A 21622-nucleotide genomic window follows, 5' to 3' on the forward strand; every position below is an offset into this window, starting at 1 on the left:
TATATGTGCTTAAAAAAATCTTTCAAGTTTTATAGTTGAATTAAATGATAAAGCTGAAGAAGTTAATAAGCGTTTTTACTGCACAAAACGATGCTCACCGTAAAGACTCGTGCGTATTGAAAACAGGGAAAATCATAGTTGCTAACGAAAGAATGGTTGGGAAAATAATTGAAGAATATAATGAAAACCATGGTAGTTGAAGGGACGGTGGTGATGAAGGTAGCACATATCGGATCAGAATTTATTTTCATGCACAATGATTGATTGGGACAGAACTAGACTTAAGAGTGAAAAAAAATTTGAGAGTATCAAGATGAGATACAACTTTAGGTTATGTATGTGTGTGAAAAAAAGGAAGGATCTTGGTGCAATTAAAATATAAGTTTGGGAGAGACCAAGGTCTTAACAATGCGTAGCAACTGGTTTGCTAGTCCCTTTATGGTGGTCATATCTGTCGTGTTCGTATAATCACAATTTCAAGAACAAACAATTTATACCTCAGATTTCTTTTAATAATCAGGTACCTTATGTGATTTAAATAACGATCTTTAGTAGTGGGCATAGAATGTTTGTAATTGAAGTATACTTGCTTGTTGAAAGACTTCATGGACAACCTCGGATACCTGCATTGTTAATTCGCTTTCAACTTTTGAAACTTGATCTTTTACAATGAAGCCATAATCACTTTCAGTCTGACTGAGAACTGCTAATATTTTGTTTCTTGTCAAGTGAAGGTGATCAAACATTGCATGAACATTGCTCAGAGCCACACAAAGCTACAATATTTAGGAAAAATAGTGTAATGAAGGTTAAGGGATTTAAAGGGTGTCCCGAAATTCACGCAAGATTTGAACTGAGCAAGTAAAATGTTGCTAATATAAAACGAAAAAAAATACAGCTGACAGTTCAGCAGGTTTATTAAAAAGTGAGCGCAACACGAAAGAACAAAAAGTTTTTAAAAAATTTGAGGATTATTTTCAGTTATGTTGAGTCATTCACCAGTGATGTTATTTCCAATTTTGATTATTAGAATTGTTTCCTCCCTCCCAAATCATCCACTAGGAAGAAGCTTTTAAATTTTTTTGTCTTTTTTTTTAGATTTATGCTTACAAAATCACAACCACCCAGGTCTTCAAGGAGGTTATTGAGAGCGGTTTCAACGAATTTAACCACAATGAAAAAGGAAAATTTCGACAAGATAGTTTCCATGAGTCAGTACCAGAGGCCATTTAGCTAACATGCTTGCTGTTCCATACAAAATCCTAGACTGTATACTTTATAATCAACTAGTTTAAAAAAATCGTAATTTTGAGCACAAAACCTGCTTTTGCTACGAAAATTATTTCTTGTGTGAATTTTGGAACACTTTTCATGAGACTAAAAATTAATAAAATAAAAGCACTTACTTTCTCATCCACATTAAATTGCTTTATATCAGAGAAAAACTGATTCTCTCCAATTTTGTTATACATAGCTTCCACATAGCCAGTTACGCAGGTTTTAATAGCCTATAAGGAATACATTGAAAAAAATAATTAAAAATTGTGTTGTTGTTTCTAATGTTACTTGGACAAGCCACGCTCGCCAGCCACCTTTTGTGAATTAAGTCATGAAGATGCGTCTTCTGTTTGACTAGAGGTCACAGCAAGGGTGAAGGTACGTCTTAGCTCAGAAACATAGAAAGCAGCAGAACTCATTCGAGGGGCTATTTAGATATTGATTTGAAGGGGAAGGGGATTTTTTTATATCCCTGTACCCATAGTACTGCTTAACAACCGTCACATGATTTTCGATTCGACAGATTTTACGTGCACGTACATTGCTTATACTCCGTGGGGGTCTACCGGATCTGGGATTGAACCACTCTCTCACCGGACCGATGTCAGATTCTCTAACTACTGGGCAACTACAGATCGCAAATTATTTTTTACCTACGTAAGTAATTTAAAGTTTAGTGAAAAGGGAGTTCAGATAAATCTAGAAGTTCTAAACACTGAAAAAAATGTTTTCAAAATATCAATATGGTAACAAGTTATGCCATGATTATCAGAATTACGCAGTGTGGAAGTAATCTTGCAGAAATTTGTTTGCATATTGATATTTTTAAAACATTTTTTCAGCATTTGAAACTTCATGATTTACTCTACGTTTACACGAACTCACTTCTTTCAAAGATTTTAATTTTAAAATTCCAATAAAAAGGAAACTGAGTTTGCCATGAAAATTTTCTCCTGGTTTTAAAATCGACGGTGTAAAATTAATATGCTTCGAAATATTAGCGTTTACAAAAGAACAGCCTTCTCCGTCGTGTATTTATCTCTATTCAGCATGGTAACTGTCTGCAACACGTTTCATCTAATTTTGATAAAAGTACAGCAGTACTTTAACGTACCAAGTCTTAAATGTACAAAAACTCGGTTCCACGTTCTTACACGGTTTTGTTCAACTCTCCCTAATTCAACAAAAGTTTTTTTTTTATCATATTGTTTGACGCAGCATATCCTCTTTTGGATTTTGTGCCATTAAATCCTATATTCAATTCCAATTCAATTCAACAAAAGCTTTCATTCTGCTCAAATAGAAAGACTGCGTCAAAAGATGGCAACACATTAGTTAGGGGAACGCTTTATCCCCTGGGCCTCCGCTGCTCCCAGAAGCAATCTTTTTTTTTAATAACCGTTGTTGAACAGCTGACTCAATTTTGAGTTTATGACTATCAATGTTCAACTTTGAAGCCTTGTAATTTTGAACTCAATTCAGAAGACAAGGGAACTCCTGGTCCAAGTATTGTGAGAAATTTGCCTTCGTGGAAGACGTTTTATTTGAACTAACCGTATTTGCGTTACGTGGTGAGGAAAAACACGAACATCTTCCATGGTTGGCTTGACGGTAAGGTGACTAAACTATGATCCGTCTATCACTGAGGATAATTTACGCCATGTCGTTACAGGTGCTGTAGGAATGAGAACCTATTATACCAATATTGGTGCCTAAAAGAGGTACTGTGGTAATGGGATTCTTACCGCTTTCCAAAACGGACAAGTACCTACACGCACATACAAAACCATTTTTTTGGTTATTTGTTGTATATTCCGTTGCAGTTTCATTCAATTAAATTTACCATAATATAAGTTAGAAATTCCACTCGCTTGTTAGAATTTTTTTCCAATGCTTATTAGATCACTTCATGTTGAGTTTCCATTATTACAGCTTATAGAGACACTTTAAAAGCGTACATTTTTCGCACGTTCTCCTATTTAATTATTTTTCATTCGTCATGTCAGATAAACTCAATGATCAAAATAAACGTGGTAGCATACGCGTACTACGTCACCAAATTAGCATTCCTAAAATTATCTGACTGCGTGTTTATTTTGTTAGCAGTTTTACTTTTAAAAGGTGTTTATATATCGAACTAAATAATTTAAAATCAATGGAAATTAAGACAGAAAAATATGTTCTGAAAGGCAAAATTAAGGGAAAAATAGTATTTATTCGTTTAGGGGAAGCATAAAAAATTGAAATACTGTTATTTATCCCGATTACGTATAATTAGTTTTGACAATAGGTTCTAATTAAAATAAAAAATAATTTATGTATTAAAAAGCAAAATTAAAGCTGGAAAGGTACTTATTTGTGCAATGGAACCGTAAAGAATCGCCATATTATTGACGCCTATGTTGCTTAATTAATTTTAATAATAGGCTCTTTCGGTAATATAGTAATTGGTGCAGTTTTAAGAGGTTGTAAATATACTAAAATAGGTACAATTTGTATATTTGGTACCTATAAAAAGAGCTTATTTGCAGGCACTCTAAAAGGTTTAGTACCAGAGTGAAATCGCGTGATTGTGGTAAATTTTGGCTATCACGAGTTCGTCTCAATCAACATCAGTGATGCCAAATGAGACTGAAAATATATAATCTTAATTTTGATGGGGTGACCTACTAAAAGCGTATTTTGTTTAATCTAATGATGTAAAGTCATCGATCAGGACAAATAATAAATAAATAAATAAAAAATTGGAATAATTTTAGCTCTATAAATTGTGTCTATAAATGTCTTTCAGTTTTATGCAGGATTTCTGTGTGCTGTTTAGTAGCGATCTATTGATTGTTTACTTTTATTCACCCCATTCAGCTAGTAATTAATAAATATGAACGTTTGTACTATTTTTCTATTTGGAGTGACAAATAATTTAGCAATTTTAAATAATATCCGATATACTTGTGTCAAAGCACTCTGAGTGAAAATTTGTTCTTCCCAACTCAATTTCATCCACACGTCTATTACCTAAAAATAAATATATAAATAAAAAATATTATTATTATTATTTCAAAATAAAGATAATAGAGAGATAATGAATAAACTTATGACAGTACTATTTCATCAACAATTGCTGCCACGTCAGGAACCGAGTTACCATGATAAATCATTTCATTAATCCGCTCCATCTGCAATACAGGGGAAAAAAACACATACTTTATTCATTGAATTATTGTGTTCCCCATGAATATTTCCTAACTAATAAAGCTTTTATTTAACAATGAAATGTGTCGTAAATTTTGGGAAGCTTTTGCTTGTAAGGTTTTGTTTTGCTTTAAAATTGCTTGTAAAGCTTACAATCAGTAAAGCATACAATTTTTGAAAGTGTTTAAACTTATTGTTGTACCAAGGTTAAACTTGATAGGCGTACTTTTTCTGAGCTAACAATTTAATTTACAATATTTTACTTCATGAAACAGTCAATCCATTTTTATAATAAGGTAAAAAGATTTTAAAAAATCGTATTGAAATTTTGTTTTTTTTCCAATCCAACTGAGGGTATGTTTTGGACTAGCAAATGTGGGCAAATTCATTTCGTAATTTTTTTTCATTTATCTTTTCGCTGTTACGCATACATATGCAGGCTTTTGTCCTCTATACAAAGTACGGCTTGTAAGAAATTATCAAGTTGAAGAACAGATAGTATAAGTTAAGGAACTACATCACAAAGATACATCCAGGGTTACGGTAGAATTCGAGATACCTCCACGGTACAGGGAGAGACTAGAGTGCCTGAGACTAGAGTTACTCTAGGCACTCTAGGAGAGACCGGTCAGACAAAGAATATATAATATTCACTTATATATTCTTTGAGTCAACCACGGATGCCCCTATTTCAACTTGAATCCACAAACGACTGTATTACATAGCGTAAGTAAAAAGTGTTGTCCTCCTCTTCACTTTTCATTCTTTACTTTTTTTTTCTTACGAGAGTTTGATGAAATTCTTTGTCCCAAGAAAATTAAAAATATGCCAACGTTTGAGTGTCCAATTCGGAGTAAAGCTATAATTTCAAACTCTGAGCACTTCTTCGATAAAAATAAATTTATTCGCCGAAAATAAGTTTATATGCTTTAAAGCGAAAAAATAGTTAAAACCAATAAAAAAAATTAAACTGTGTTAAAAATTTGCCTATTTGGTGCTATTTTCTTACCTTGATGATAATGATCAAAATCAATGAATAAATTTGATTTTTTGGCAAACTTTTTTTCCTTTTCAATGTAATGAAGAAATATTTTAAATGTAAAAAAAAATTAGATCACAACATATTTGGTTTAGTTACATGCATTTTGGCTTTTTACGCAAAAATAATAAAACTTTCAATTCTAACGTGCGTAAAAAGTATACAGGGATTACGATGGAATAAAAATTTAAAATTCTATCATTAGTTCGAGGATTAAAAACTGTCAAGGAAAGAAATACCGTACTGGTCGCAGGAATGCAGGACATATAGACTGAAGTAGAGGTTTAACTACCGATTTATGAAGTTAACTTAAATTTTCAATTGCGTTTTTCTGGAAATTGATTGGCTTCCGCGCTTGATTATTTTAATGGGCAAATACTTACCGGAAGTTTTACTACTATTATACCATGTTTTAACCAAAGTGAATTTCCCAAGTAGGGCTTTCGCCTTGTTAGCAGAGTCAGCTAGCTAAAGATATGCAAACCATGTACCAGTTAAAGCTAATTCTTACAATCTCACAACAGTTATAAAAATTGCGTATTTTGGGACGGCAGAAAAAATAACAATATCCAGAAAACAACCTTATATGAATCTATTACGCAGTTACCAGTTGGAGAGTGATTACTTCACGCTTGTGCACATTCTTGTCCGGGGAAAAGTAATTAACAGCGAAAAGAAGCTAATCAGATAGAAAGGTGTGAAAGTCAAGTTTAGTTGACATGTAATACTTGTATATTCTCATGTTATAAAAGCTAGTTATTTCTGAACATTTAACCTATTGATCGTTTTGATGATGAGACGCAAAGTATATGTCACATTAGTTAACACTAAATTTTCCGCGGTGGGTTCATTGAAATTGAGACATAGACTTTAGATTTAGAGCTTCAAGTAGTAATAATTTTACTATTCATAAATGATGTGAAAAGTGTTATGAAAAGAGAAGTAGTAGTACATTTGTGTTTATGATTAAGTGGACAATTTCTCATGCTAGTGTGGCTAAAATAAGAATTTGAAAATTAAAATTGTAAAATAAAAGTGTTAATCAAAATTTTGGAAATACAATTACATTACCTATCTAGTTTGAACGAGAATTAGGTGGGTCATATTCTTTTAAAAAATAATTGGGATGGCAATTTTTTATCCACTCAGATTATAAGAAATGCTATTATTATGTTAGCAATTTAATATGAAAAGTTATTTAATTTATTAAAAACATGAATGAAAAAGAAGTAAAGATTACATTATCAAATGCTACCGCTCTCTCAATGAATGGCTTAGTATAAATTTCACAAAGCAAAAACCATTCAAGAATCAAGTCTTCGCCGAACCAGTGTGAATAATCATCCATGAACAATTTATCTCTATAAATAAAAATTAAGATTATCCAATAACAATAGGTTTAGTTTAAAAAAAATTATAAGTAAAATAACTGTCGGCTATAAATTTATATGGAATGGAATCTAGTGCAAAATGCGTTTCGCTCTGAAAATGAATTATAGAATATTTCAGCTGCTTTATGCTCAGGTTGTATTTGAGAAATTCGGTGAATGATTCTATAAAATAAAGGAAGCAAGAGATACGAACAAAATATCGACATTCAAAATAATTGTCATTAGCTACAAAAAACATTTAGCATAGATTGTACAGCAGATGGATGGAAATTGTCAGCAAATGCTTTTTTCGATATCGTTGGATGAGCAGTTGTCACTCGTTGTTGGATCTGTTTTACGTTAGCCAGAAAGTATCTCCCTTGCCATCTCTAGAATGTTTAACCCATCTAAAACACAATTTATCCCCAAAACACAATTTAGAAAACTATTTTTCCTGGAAATACAATGGAAAGGGTTTTTGGACAATACAGTTATAAGTCACTAATTTCATTTCTTCCAATTATGGTTAGCTTTTTTCATTTACTTGTTTCTTTTTATTGTTTCCAGATAAGTGTTTTACAAATATTTGAATTTTTTTCTAGATAACACATCAATACCCAAAAATATCGCATGGCTTTCGTGAACTACTTGACACTTCTTTTCAAGAAACCATCAGAAATCCTTTATCGTTAGGCATGAAACTAAAACTTGAATAAATAAGGTTATGGGGGAGGGGGAGGTAGCAAGTTAGTGCATGCTAACTCGTTGTCGCGTGTTCTACACATGTTTTGTCGACGCAATTTTTTAATTTATGCGTATGCATTTTTGAAATCTTAGAGTCTACTCTAAAAATTAAACTGCGTTTTTAATTATGAATATCAGATGCGAAAAATTTCATAGATTACGCTGTTCTGAACTTAAAAATGAAGAAAAGCGACATGATTGAATAAAGTATTAAATTTATGAAGCATTTTAAGTGAGTTTCTTATTTTCCCATAATGAGAATTAAAATGATACGAGGTTTAATGATATCTTAATGAAATTTAGCGAACTTATGAGCGTTTATTCAAAGCTTTTTTTATGTTTAAAAAGTTAGGTGTTAACAAACACAAAGGGGAGAATGGAGACTTTCGAGAAAATATTCACTTCATTAAGTACTAACTGGCAAATATCCAGCTTGTCTCTTATTTGTTCAGACACCAGGATATATTTAGAATTCATTGACTGGGAAAAACGAACGGAGTATGTCTAGTCTTTGTCTATAATGAATAATAACCAATGATTAAAACCGTTAGTATCCTCTTTGGAAGAGGGAATGCTTTTAGTTCATTTTTTAAAAGAGGATGTAATTCAGAATCGGTTAAATGTGATCTGTTAAATGGTATACATTTCCATTAACTGTAATATTAGCATAAGTCGGTGAACTATTAAAAACTTTAGAATTAAAGATGAGGTTACAAATATCAAAAGAATTAATAGTTGTAAACTCATAGACAGTATAGAATTTCATTGTTCATGAGAATCTGATTTCTGATATTTAGCACGTCTTACATCGCGAGTAGGAGTCATTTTTACTCCTAGTCATTAACTCGTCATTCTTCATCTCTTACAGTAGATTGCCCAAGGAAATCATTTTGACTGCTTTTTAATTTCAATTAGAAAAACGATGTTGTATATAATGACACAATTTCTTAGAATTTTGTGACTATTTATACAACATGTAATTTTTTTTTCTTGTTAATATTTACTTATAACTTATTATAGAACTGTAAATAATCTAAAAAAATATTAAAAATTAATTTTAAACAAATTTCTTTACGCATTAGTTATTCTTTCACAATGCAGTCATTTTGACTGCTTTTGAGCAATATAGATATATACTAAGTTTCAGTCTTTCTAGTGTTAAAGACCTATACTTGCACTTATTCTCAAGCAAAAGTGAAAATGAAAAAACGGTGGCCTGATACAGGTCTCTGAACAATTGTCCAGTAATCTATACCCACATTATCAGCCACTATCAGCTTTCTCTATATATTACATTGACCTCACTTTCTATAGTGACTACTATCTGTTCACCACAACTACTATCTGTCTCCTGGTCCAAACCGTAGATACGGTGGTAACGACCACTATAGAAATAGGTTGTTCCTTTGCAGCATATTTGTAACAGAAAACTGCTGTTTATCCCTTAAGAGTTTTATTGTCGCTAGATGCACAAATATCTGCCATCAGGCTCACCAAAATATATTAAAATGACTTCATTTCACATTGACAGACATTTCGTCCAATGCTCGTGTGATGGAGAGACAGTGAAAAGGAAACCGGATCGTGTTTTTCGGTTGAATTTTATGACTATTAAAATTTGATTTTCAATCACCAATTTAGACACTTTCTTTCACTAGGTGGTTTTGATTTGATTAAGAAAGCATCAAGGAATTACTTTTTTAAATTTCTATAACTTGTCTAAAATTTAACTTTGGATTCTCAATTTTTATTGGAGTTTAACATAAGCAGAGACACTGGTTAAATACAAACATTTTTTGAAAAAGTTAAAAATTTAATTTTCCTCAGAGCTAAAATTTGAAGAAAAAAAAACTTACTATGACATCTTGCGCGCACGATGTAAATCATAAAAATCATGTTAATGATTTGAAACTACTTTTGAAAGGAAGTCAAATGTCTTGTTTTTTTAATAAAAAAAATCATGCTATCTCAAAGAAATAAAAAAATAAAACGTTTTTTTAAAATTAAAAATAACTTCATTTTTTAAATTTTACATTAAAAAAATGTTTTGTCCGAAAATTTTTTTTTTAACAATAGTCAAATGTAGAAGTTGAAGTTAATTATACAAAATGCAAGATTAATAATATTCCAAATGAGTTAAATCAATTGGCTATACTGAAACTAATTACTAAGCTTTAGCTGAATAGGTTTGTCAGAAGTTAAATCTTCCGAGCTAGTAGAGTTAAGTCTGATTTAAAGACAAAACTTTGAATAAATAACTTATAACTAAATACTTTAGTCAGTATACGATTCCAGATAAGAAAATGGCTGTTTTATTTTTTGTGTGAGTTGGTTTTACTATTTTCCTGTAACTTCAAAAGTTATTTGATTATACTTGGTGTCATATTGCTCAGAATAAAATAGTTCATATAATATTTTGTTTTTCAAAAAAATAGAAAATTTTGTCTAAAAAAAACCCTCTAAGTCTCTTAAAGACTGATTAACTTCTGTGAATTTCTCCCTTTATTTGACACGCATATTTTATAATTTCCGAATCAGATTCCAAGTCTTCAGGCTTAGGTTGATCCTCCAAAATTTTGCTCAAACTTTACTATAATACTTATACTTATAGGAACATTGAATGAGAAAAGCAAATGCCCTCACGAAAGTCAACGTATGTTGCTGTTTCTGGAAATGAAAGCTTTTAAAGTGGTAGTTCATGTACTATATAATAATAAAGACTATTCTTAACGAAATATTACAGTATAAAATATATAAATAAAATGAGGAATACCGTGATGCTGAAAGATCGATAGTTACGTAATTAATTAAATTTCGAACATTATGGTAGAGCTGTAACATTTTCAGAGACTCTTCGACATCCCTTCCCTTGTCCCGATTTTGCACCACATACACTACATGTTCAATGATTGGCTTTATGATATCCTTCACCTAAAAAAAAGAAAAAAAGGTTATATATATATATATATATATATATATATATATATATATATATATATATATATATATATATATATATATATATATATATATATATATATATATATATATATATATATATATATATATATATATATATATATATATATATATATATATATATATATATATATATGGGTCATTCTCACGAAAACTGTCATTTTTCAGTTCATAAAATCCCAAAAAAGTAAACTGAATAAAAAGCTCTGAAACTTTTTATATTAATAGAAATATGTAATGGCATTATTAAGAAAGTATATATCCTATAAATTATACTTAATATTTAAATTAATTAATTTTTTAAATAATTAATTTATGATTAATTAATTTATAATAACTAATAATTAATTAGTTAATTTAATAAACAAATAAATTGATTTAATAAATTAATTTATTAATTTTTTAATTTATTCTTCAAATTAATTAATAAGTAAATTTATTATTTTCACTATTTAAAAAGTGAGGGAATGACACTAATAGTGAGGGAATGATATTTTATTTTAATACATGTTTTTATCTAAGTTACATCTACCTAAAGTTTGAAAATGATAACATACAAAGTATATCTAATATTTATTATAATTTAGTCTTATATATTTAATAGTTTTTTCAGGTTTGGGAAATAAAATTGGCTGGCACGATTAAACAAAAAACAATTTTATAATATACCCATCTTGAATCATTCCCTCACTTCAGCGTCATTCCCTCACTTTATACACTAGTGAGGGAATGACGAATTCAATTAAATTTAAAAATAACAGTTACGCCTAATTAATTTCTGAAGTCAATCACATACAATTATATTCATACAAGAAAGCAACATATAATTATCCACTTTCTCGATGAAGTTGTATTTTATTTTACTCTAAAAAATGACATGAGGGAATGACAAATATAAAAATTTTTACCTGGTTTGATTCATTCAAATTTATTCCACAGCAAAGCTTCTTTAAGTTGAAGAGGGAAACATACTGCAATTTTGTTCTATGATGCCAGTTGTTAACTTCTGAAGTTTTTATTAAAATATTTTTATTCTAAGAAGATTGCAGGTGATAAGAACATAAGAACATTGTTGTGAGGGAATGACGCGAAACACTGGGGACAAAGTTTAAAATAGTGCTGTGTTAATATTTTTATCAGAAATTAAATTTAAAATTGATTTTCTGAATTCTATATTTCAGTATTCTGAAATAAAAAACACGAATTTGTAAAAAAAAAAAAATATTTCAGAAACAATTTTTTTCTTTTTTTAGATCAGCAGTGGGGACAAGTGAGGGAATGACATATTGGTATATTTTAATTACCTAAAATAAATAAAAAATAAAAATTGATAATTTTATTTTTATTCTTTTGTTAGCTTGCATTCTGAAGGACACTTTCCCTGAACTTTTTTTTTCGTAAGCTGTAAAACAAACATAAAATATACTGGGGACATGAAAATGACTGTTTTAGTGAGAATGACCCATATATATATATATGATATATTTTAAAGTATTTTTAATGGGCTTTGAGCTGGAGTAAAATTTATGACCACAGCTATAAAATAAGGAACCAACCGAATCATAAAATAATAATGTCCTTATTGCAATTATTTTTTTAAATTTTGAAGTTTCAGAATATCAATATGATCATCATAAAAGCATTATGTGGAATATCAGCATGAAAATAACGAATGATTATTAAATTGGTTTCGACACACATTTATTTTGCATGATCGCTTACATTTATTTCGAAGATTGTTTGTCAATTTTCCTAGACATGGCATTCATATAACCAGTTACATTGGACTTAATAGTCTATGGGGGAATGCATTGAAACGAAAATTAAAAATTGCGTTGCTTCTAATGACACTTGGACAAGCAAAGTTCGTCAGTCATTGTTTTTTTGCAAATTAAATCAGGAAGGTGCGCCTTTTGTTTGACAAGAGAGCACCGCAAGAGTGAAAGTACGTCTTAGCTGAGAACTCCACAGAAGGGCAGCATAACTCATTTGGGAGGCCTCTTTTTCAATTTCGACATAGATCTGAAAAGATATTTTTACAGATCCCTGTACTGTTTAGTGACTGATAACAGAACTTTCAATTATACAGATTTTACGCGATCGTATATTGCATATATTGGGTCTAACGGAGCACAGAACAACTAGGTCAAGCAAATTATCTTTCACCTACAGACGTAATTTCAAATTTAAAGTTTAGTGAAAAGTGGATTCAGAAAAACGTAGAAGTTTTAAACACTGAAAAAAAAATTTTTTTCAAAATATCAAAATGCAAACAAATTATGTCATGATTACTCAGAATTACGCAGTTCGGAAGTAATCTAAGAAAAATTTGTTTGCATATTGATGTTTTGAAAAACCTTTTTTCAGCATTTGAAATCACATGGTTCACACGAACTCACTTCTTTCCAAAATTCCACAGATTTTATGAGTGTGGGGCTAGACTATCGACAACGTCAACCGTCATCTATCTAAAGATACCTCCAGATAAAATCGAGTTAACATGTCTTATATACTAGTAAACGGGAATTGAATAGCTGTATGGTGGTAGACTTCCCCACCAGAATTTTATCTGTGCTCGAATTCGAGGAATTAATGGATACCACTAGTGGATTCTCTGACATTTTTGCGAGAGGCTGGGAAAGCTGTATTAAGATCACAGGGCTTTGAGTGCTAATCGTGAGAGCTGTATTAAGATCATGGTTGTAGGAGTAGACGCTCCTGGGTCGTAATTGTAATCGAGTATATTCAGACCCTCGTTATGTGTGATCGAAACTGAGTGGCAACAGCGTGAGGAGGACGAAGTCGCAGTCACAAATAGCAAGTCAAGTGTTCACTGTGTTCCGTCCTTCAAAGTAGGCGTGTTCATATGGAAGTATGCGTTTCTGTTAAGGTGTTCAGATCACGTCCGTAAGTCACCATTGGTTTAAAGGTATCTCCAAATAGAATCGGGTTAACATGTCTTATATACTAGTGAATTGGAATTGAATAATTGTAATGGTAGCTATGCAACATGAGTACCAGCATCGCATGTACTTAGTGAATCTGAGCGGTGTCAAGGATCGAACCCCCACCCCTCCGGATCAGGATCTGGTTCTTTAACTACTAGGCTACTGTTGCCCAATTCACCTTTTTAATTGTTATATGCACTATATACATCATTCCTTTGCTTTCTTTAACTTTCCAAAATTGATTTTTTGATAGAAAAAAGTAATGCGTCTGTTTTTTATGCAGTCAGAATATTAACATACTCTTCAACAACATACTAAACTTCTTGGGAATAAAATTTCTCTGAAAGAATTCTCAAAAACAAGAAATATATAAATAATAAAATTTTCTAGTTCCGTATAACTAAGTATAATAAAAACACTTACCACCTGGTCCAGAACTTTGAGAGAAATTACGCTGTAATTGACTTCCCAAGCCCTAAAAAGGTAAATTTTTCGTAGTTTAATACAAGCTTTATAAAGTATAGATAGATTTTGAGAGTCTTTATATTTGTATTGCATTTTATAATCACACAATGAAATCGAATGCATCCTAGAATTTCTGGTAAAGTTATCTTAAAAACATAATTTAATTTCTCAATTATATTTAAAATGCTAAAATTTAAAAAAAAATAATTTTAACATTTCAGCCCTGTCATTTTCCAAACTTTTAATTGCAAGCATTCCTGCTTAAAAAAAAACTGTTTTTTTCTATGTGATTCAATGAGAGAGTTGTACTTAGTTGGGAAATTTCCGAACAATTTTACCCAGTGGCTCAAGCTCAAGGCTTAGAGGGTTAATTAGAAAGAAGAAGAAAAAAAAAGAGACAAAAAAGAAGTACGCCAGTGAGAAGAAAAAAATACAACCTCTTGAAAATATCGTCCAGAAGTATTTGGTTTCTCAAGAAAATTTTTACAATTTCCGATAGGCAAGTAGAAACTTTTCCAACATCTTGATCGTCCTCCTGAAGAAAATGAAAAATCATCACTAAAAGCCACAATGAAGATCACTTTTTTGCCCACGAGTACTTTTTTTTCTTTCCTACTTTCAACTTTTATAACAAATGCAGATCAGTGCTACTTCCTTTGCTTAAAAAATAATTAATAAGCAAAGGAAAAAAAACTTACAACGTAGGTGCGTACAAAATTCACAAGTATTGTATTTATTCAAAAGTTGTAAGCTAAAAAGTACCCTAAGTTACGAGAGGACAAAAACAACAAAATTAAGGTTTATGCCTCTAATAGGAGATATCAGAAAGAACTTTTTACTACTCGAATAATTCATTATTGAAGTATCAACATCAACATTTAATTAATAAAGTAATATTCATAAAAATATGGATAAATATTTACAATAACTAAATGTATACCTCGAGACCAAATCTATTTTCATTAATTACTGCGAAATACCAAGTGTAAGCTTCTTGCTAGAAAAAGAAATATGAAGAATGTTACAATAGTTCATAGCACAATAAGAAACATATCTGTTACGAATTTCTGCCTGACCAACAGAGGGCGTTGTAATCACTCACAATAATTTTGTATCATTTATGTGACCAGGGCTAAAGAAAAGAGATATTCTCTCTTTTCTTTATAGGCTTATCGGAAAGCCCTAAGATATTAAATTCAATGATATCAATAAATTCAATGATTTCAATTATATTAAATTTGCTTGTTTGAAAACATGGCCTCTTTATTCGATACACCCATTCACAACTGAATCATTCTGTAACAATATCTGAAGAAAAATCATAAGTTGCAGTATTTTTTTTTTTTACAAATATTTTAGGGACACATTTTGTTAACACTGAGAAACAAATTTTTTGTTACATTTTACAAATACTTGATCTTGTCTTATTCGGGTGTGAGGATTTTAAATCTGGAATTAGTTTTGCTCCTAAAGCTACAGATTGTTTTTTTGAAATGACATATTTTATCTACTTTTAGTTGAATTTAAAAACGTTGTATTTTACAAGGGATCGCGTAAATGTTGCCGCAAACTTTTAGGGAAGTTAAAGCATATTATTATGATTAAAACTGCATGGCAACCTATGCCCAGACAAGTTGACGTGCGAGGAAATGTCACAGCTCATGATAGGGAAGAGTCCCTAGCGGCGCATGATGATATTTCCGTGCATAGGTTCATAGGCAATTTTATTTCTCACAATGTGTCTTAACTCACCTATAAATTTGTCCAAACATTTAAGCGACTGTCGGTTATGTATAACACTTTTAAACTTGTACTTTTCGACAAGAAAATAGACTAAAATGCTATTTAAAAAATAAATCTGTTGCTTGGAGAGAGAAGCTTGCAGATTCCAAATCAGTATTACAAAAGTAGAAGATCTGTTAAACAGAACACAGAACGCAAAATCAGAAAACAGAACACAATTTGTTCCCCAGTATTATCATTTTTCAGTTTTTATCTCAAACATTTTGTTAAAAATGGTAGCATATGACTCTAGAAGCCTAGAAATGAAAGCTTTCACTCGTGAAAGGATTCTGCATTTAGTAATAGAAATAGTGGACCTGTCAAAAAAAAAAAAAAAAAAAAAAAAGCGAATTGTAGAGGACGTTACACCAGAGGAAAAAAAAGAACTGGGGACAAATATAAAAAGAGAGTTAATCTAGAGTAAGTCAATAAGGAGTTTCAAATGCTGGAAAAAATATCAAAATGTGAACAAATTATGGCACAATTACTTAGGATTATGCTGCGGGAAAGTAATCTGCAATAACTTGTTTGCACTTTGATATTTTGAGAGCATTTTTCCAACATTTGAAACTCTAGATTTACCTGTTATCACTTTGAAATACCGATATAGTTGCTGTAAGAGAATTTGCCATGTAGTTTCTCAAGTAGTATTTCGTCCTCTTAATTTACAATTTTATTTTATATCCGGTGTAATCAATCTTCAACTATCAATGTTCAACTCCGTAGCCTTAATGATGAACCCAACAAAGAAGACAATGAACCTCCTGGATCAAACATTGGAAAAAACTAGCCTCCGTCAAGGACTTTTTAATGGAACTAACCCACATTTTCGTTAGAGTGGGGGAAAAGAACGAAAACCTCCAACGATTAACCCAAGGATGGGATTCTAATCCGTGATCCGTCTACAATTGAGGATATTCTACGTCAGCACTGTGGTTGCTGCTAGCAGGGAACAGAATTACCAACCAGTCACTGCTGTTATTTGAACCGGGTTCACCTCATTGGGTATTGGGTACTGAAAGGTAACCACATTTAAGACTGCGCTTATAAAATGAAGCTTACTTCGAAGGAGTTTTTAAAAGCACTTCGAGAAATATCGCTAATTGTATGGTTTGGTACGATATGGTTAACCATAAACATAAAAATATATAAAAGGCTTTTATGATTTTGTAAAAATACTTACAGCAACAATATCATAAGATTTGCGATAATTTTCATTTCCTTCGATTTCTGATGCATTTATGCACCTGCCATTAAAACAATTGATTATATAGATCAATATAAATAATGAAATTAGTTATGCATAAATTTAGTAAACCAGAAGTAGCTATTTTAAAATAAAACATTTAATTTCAAAATTATATTTCTTCGAATTGTAACTTCAGAATTGTGGTAGCAATCCTTGTTTAGGAGGAAAATTATTCTAAACCCTAAAAATATGTTTTTCTTGTTATTAAAAACCAACAATTCACTGTATTCAGATCTTCTACAAGAAATATATTTGAGACGTTCAGTATTACGCAGCTAATTTACTTTCTAACACAAAAACGGCTTAAGATGTCTTGTTTTATTCAACAACAGAAGTTTATAATTAAGAAAAAAAAGAAATCGAAAAGTGTCTATTGATAGAATTTCTTTGATTTGTCGATTACTTGTGCTTCTATACTGTTTATGGAGTGGCAATTCATGCGAACAAAATGAAAAAAAAAAATATTTTTTCTTTCAAAACAATTATTCTTTTATTCATACTATGTCCTAACTGTGTTCAGTGTGAAAAAAAAAACTGGTTAAGCTGAATAACTTTTGATCTAATGATTGGATCTTAATATTCTAGAAATCAATCGTAATGACCCGATGGGGTAATCTCAAATATGCTAATTGTGCAGACGATATTTCAAGCTACGAAATCAGCACAAAAGCGTACTTTCTCTGAATAAACATACCTTCTTTTTCAACGGATTTGGACTTCTGACCCAAAATATAAGGGGTAGTCGCAATCTGGGAAATATGGATATAGCTTGGTCAGGAGAGCGCGCCAAAGTTTAGACCCTTTAATGTTCATTTTACTTTTTGTGTACACACTAAGTCTCGAGAACTTTTTAAGCGAATTGAAAAATTTCTGCACACAATTTTCAAAATTCGTTTATCTAAAGATAATTCCATGCAAAAAGTAACTTTTAGTAAATAGTCAAAATTACTTTCTTTAATAATGTACGATGTAATGAATTGTAAGGTATAGAATCTTTTAAGGAATGTGAAAAATTAACACCAAGAAATTCTATAGTGACAATGTCAATGAATATTAATCTACATTAATATATTTAGCTATTTTATTGCATTCCTATGTTCGAAGTCATATTAAGAATATTAAATTTTTTAAGTTTCATACTTTTAACACTATTGATTAGCTAAAGTTGACCCTTTTCGTTTGCTGTCAAATCCCTAAGACCTTTTTTAAAACCAACAAAAATTCTATAGCTTAATAAAAAAATGTATTAAACATGTTTACAAACTAAAGTGTAAAATACAATATAGCAAAATAACTGTGATGATTCAAAGGTAAAAAAAAAAAAAAAAAAAAAAAATTACTTGAGTAGGAAATATAACTCATCAGCATTGTCTTTATTTTCAACATTAAATTTCTCGTGTAGATGCTTTAAGGTTTTAAAAATGTATTCCGTAAATCTCTCAATGCTGTGTATTAACGCTGCTTCCATATAATCTGCTGCAGGATCAGCTGCTATATCGAAAATTAACCCTTCTAAGAGAACATGTAAAAAATAAAAACTCATACGTTCTTCGCCTTTCATTTTCAAAGTAGCAGCCAAGAGCCATGAGCTAAATATAAAAATAATTGCATTATTTAGATAATCAAAAGTTATACCTTATATGTTTTAACGCATATATTTACTTTCTGTTATACCTTAAAAGATGAAACCTCCACCATTTTTCATCTTTCTAGAAAGATGCATCAATATATGCATCTTTCTAGACGCAGTAGGCAGTTAATATATGCGTATGTCATACCACATCCCTACCATATTCTTAAATGGAATCTCGTCCTTTACCTCATCGTTGGATCTAAATCGCCTTCCTAACAAATATTCCATAAACTAAAGACTCAGGTGGTAGTCATTAGGTTTCATGTGCGTATTATAGAGTGGGTACATGATGATGTTTTATTGAAGCCATTGTAAGAAATTAAAGGTTAAATGAACTATATATTGAGATATGTGGTTTAATGCTTTGTCAAGAAAAGAGTGGAAAGCTGGTATGGGTATACAAAAACTGGCACACCATCTACAAAAAAAGAATCATCAACCAAAAGGGTGCCATTGGTTATGTAGGAAAATTAAAAAGAAACTGTACAACCTATAAAATGTGTTCTTTTAAAAATAGTAAATGGATTTTGTATTTCGATCATAATAATAAAATAAAAGGAAAATCAATTTCAGAATTGCCCCCGTAGAATGCAGAACCTTAAAAATATTTGGAAAATATGAGACTTGCCTCAAAAATATGAGACTCTAAAGTTTTTCACATGATCTCTACTTTAATGAATTGAAAGAACTCACCAACGTAACATTTTTGATTTAAAAAAAATTTTAAATCTCAGTGCCTTAAATTTCGCCCACGTGAAACATGTTTTTTTTTTGCAATGTTCAAAGTCATTGCAAAAATATAAGATAAACTTTTTAATGCCCTCGTTATTACTAGGTTAGTTCCCGCTAGAGATGAGCTCGAGCTCTTTTGTGGAGGTCCGGTCCCGAGATACATAGGATATACGTCACTCCGAGTTATTGAGGTCTCGTCACTTGGCCTTTGTAAGAAAAAATTTGTAAATTAAAACCTTTTCTATCGCTAACCTGTGAACGAGAAAAAGATAAGAGAACAACTAAGCCAACTGAAACTCGAAGATGACTAAAACAAGAATTAAAAGAGAAAATCAAAATCTTAAGCTAAATAAAAGTCATTTGACAATTAACGTTAGCCTCTCAAAGCAAAAGCAGTGACCAGAAATAGCAGATAACTGTAAATTTTTATACTCTATAACCGAACCAAACGTTTGCTTAAAAGTAGTAAAAAAGTTCATGAAAATTTTACTATGAATCTGAGCCCATCTGAGTCCGAAAGTAAGTTTTCAGTAAACTTACTTTCTAGCGCATCGTGCTCAGTCTCGGGCTTTCGGGCTGAGCCTGCCTCATATTTAGTTACCGTGTCAAAAAAAAAAAAAAAAAAATGCTCAGTGTCGAAAGTGATCAAGGGAAAGTTGTGGTTCGGGCCCAGTATGAATACCTAAAGTTTGCACATGCAAGGTGAACTTCAGCCACTATGTTAAATTTACTGAGGTCCAGAGATAGTCCAAAGAGAAATATTTAAACACTGTTGTCTAAATAAATGAGAAATTGTTGAGTTTTCAACACTGATTGGTGCATTGTTTTCTTGAAGCAAGATGTATCAACTCACCATATGCATTGTTCAGTTGGTCGAATGCCGTGTTGCAAAGCAAGTTGTTGAATTAATGTCAATGCCGGATTAGGAAGGATTTCTAGCCAATTTCTCCATAGTATAGTATGCTGGATATTAATAAATGATTAGAGTATATTCCAAAGCAAATAAGCAAATAAATAAAAATAAATGCCTTAAATTAGAAAAAAATATTTATTTAGATGTTTTATATGAAAACTTTTTTTTTGTCAAACAGAGAATAGAAAAGCCGCATTTATGCCAACTTTGCTTAAGCTTCAAATTTTTTTCCCTGACCTACAAATAAATACAATTTTAAAAATCATTCTCGTTACAAGAGAGAATTGTGAAATTTACTTAGACGTTTTTAGAAAAGGAAATATTTTGATAAAACTTAGTGTTTTAAAAAACTTGTTCATTTAACACGAATTGTAGCCATTTTGTTTAAGTAACCAATGTAAAGAGGAATTTTGGACCAGTGTATGAAACGAAGATATTTCTGCGTAAAAAGTTGGGTCAAAATGGCTCCATTCACCGGACATTTTAGAACACACCCTATTTAAATGGTTATTAAACCATGGAATTAATGAAGTACTCATTTACTAAAAGCATATGTAGGTCAATTAATAATCTGAAAAACATATAACTAATATTTCTGTTTCACTGGAAAAAAATTTCTGAAAATTAAGTAAAATCGGGCAAAAAAAGCTTTGTCGTCCAAATATGCAGTGGTTTAACGCAGATGATCTTTACTTTAGAAATTTATTCCTTGGATCTCTTTTTCTTTGTTTATTCTATTTTGTTTTAGTTGTGTAACGTTACAAACGGAAAAATGTAAGAGTGAAAAATATTGCAGAAATGATATTAGAAAAAATTAGCATAAAACAAGAAAAAAATTCTTTTTCATTTATTCATAGGGAGTAAAATCCCCCAATTGAAATTACTACTAATAATTAATATTTTAATGGGCAGTGTAAAAGAAAAATTGAATTTAAATAAAAAGAAACATAAAAATTGAATTTTTTTTTAAATATAATAAATATATCTATAACTTTCTTAAAAAATGGTTTTAGAGTTTGTAAGATGAAAACCTAAAGCGAAGTTTGCCTGATTTAAAAAGAGTGCTTACATAAGGGTTAGATAACAAAGTAAAAAAATAGATAAAATTAAAAAAAAAATAATTAAAAATTTAAAAAAAATGTTAACACCCTTTCTATCAAAATTTTTGAACTCTATTAGAACTGGCAGAAATGAATCCTGTTGCATTTAAATTATGGCTATTTTAATTTAAATACAACAGAAAATATTGTTATAATTATAGTTTTATTAAAACCTCATCAAGGTTTTTTTTATTGCTG

At 30.6% G+C, this 21622-nt stretch overlaps 1 protein-coding gene across 2 annotated transcripts in view; it reads right to left on the bottom strand.

Annotated features, from left to right (window-relative positions):
- Positions 1-21622, bottom strand: part of LOC107448217 (BAI1-associated protein 3) — a 61119-nt gene that overhangs the window by 17612 nt on the left and 21885 nt on the right. Inside the window, exons 10-21 of one of the 2 annotated variants that reach the window (XM_071179770.2) lie at positions 20265-20374; positions 18387-18635; positions 16981-17044; positions 14956-15012; positions 14453-14550; positions 13974-14025; positions 10397-10554; positions 6750-6870; positions 4383-4454; positions 4228-4293; positions 1407-1508; positions 591-776 (exon numbers count right to left, since the gene is read on the bottom strand). In XM_071179770.2, coding sequence (XP_071035871.2) covers positions 591-776; positions 1407-1508; positions 4228-4293; positions 4383-4454; positions 6750-6870; positions 10397-10554; positions 13974-14025; positions 14453-14550; positions 14956-15012; positions 16981-17044; positions 18387-18635; positions 20265-20374 — 1335 coding nt within the window. The remainder of the gene's footprint in view (positions 1-590; positions 777-1406; positions 1509-4227; positions 4294-4382; positions 4455-6749; positions 6871-10396; positions 10555-13973; positions 14026-14452; positions 14551-14955; positions 15013-16980; positions 17045-18386; positions 18636-20264; positions 20375-21622) is intronic. The other variant, XM_087164659.1, reaches the window with a different exon arrangement.

The sequence above is a fragment of the Parasteatoda tepidariorum genome, chromosome 1, assembly GCF_982258835.1.
Source record: "Parasteatoda tepidariorum strain Cologne lab strain chromosome 1, Ptep-v5.0, whole genome shotgun sequence".
NCBI classification, from domain to species: domain Eukaryota; kingdom Metazoa; phylum Arthropoda; class Arachnida; order Araneae; family Theridiidae; genus Parasteatoda; species Parasteatoda tepidariorum.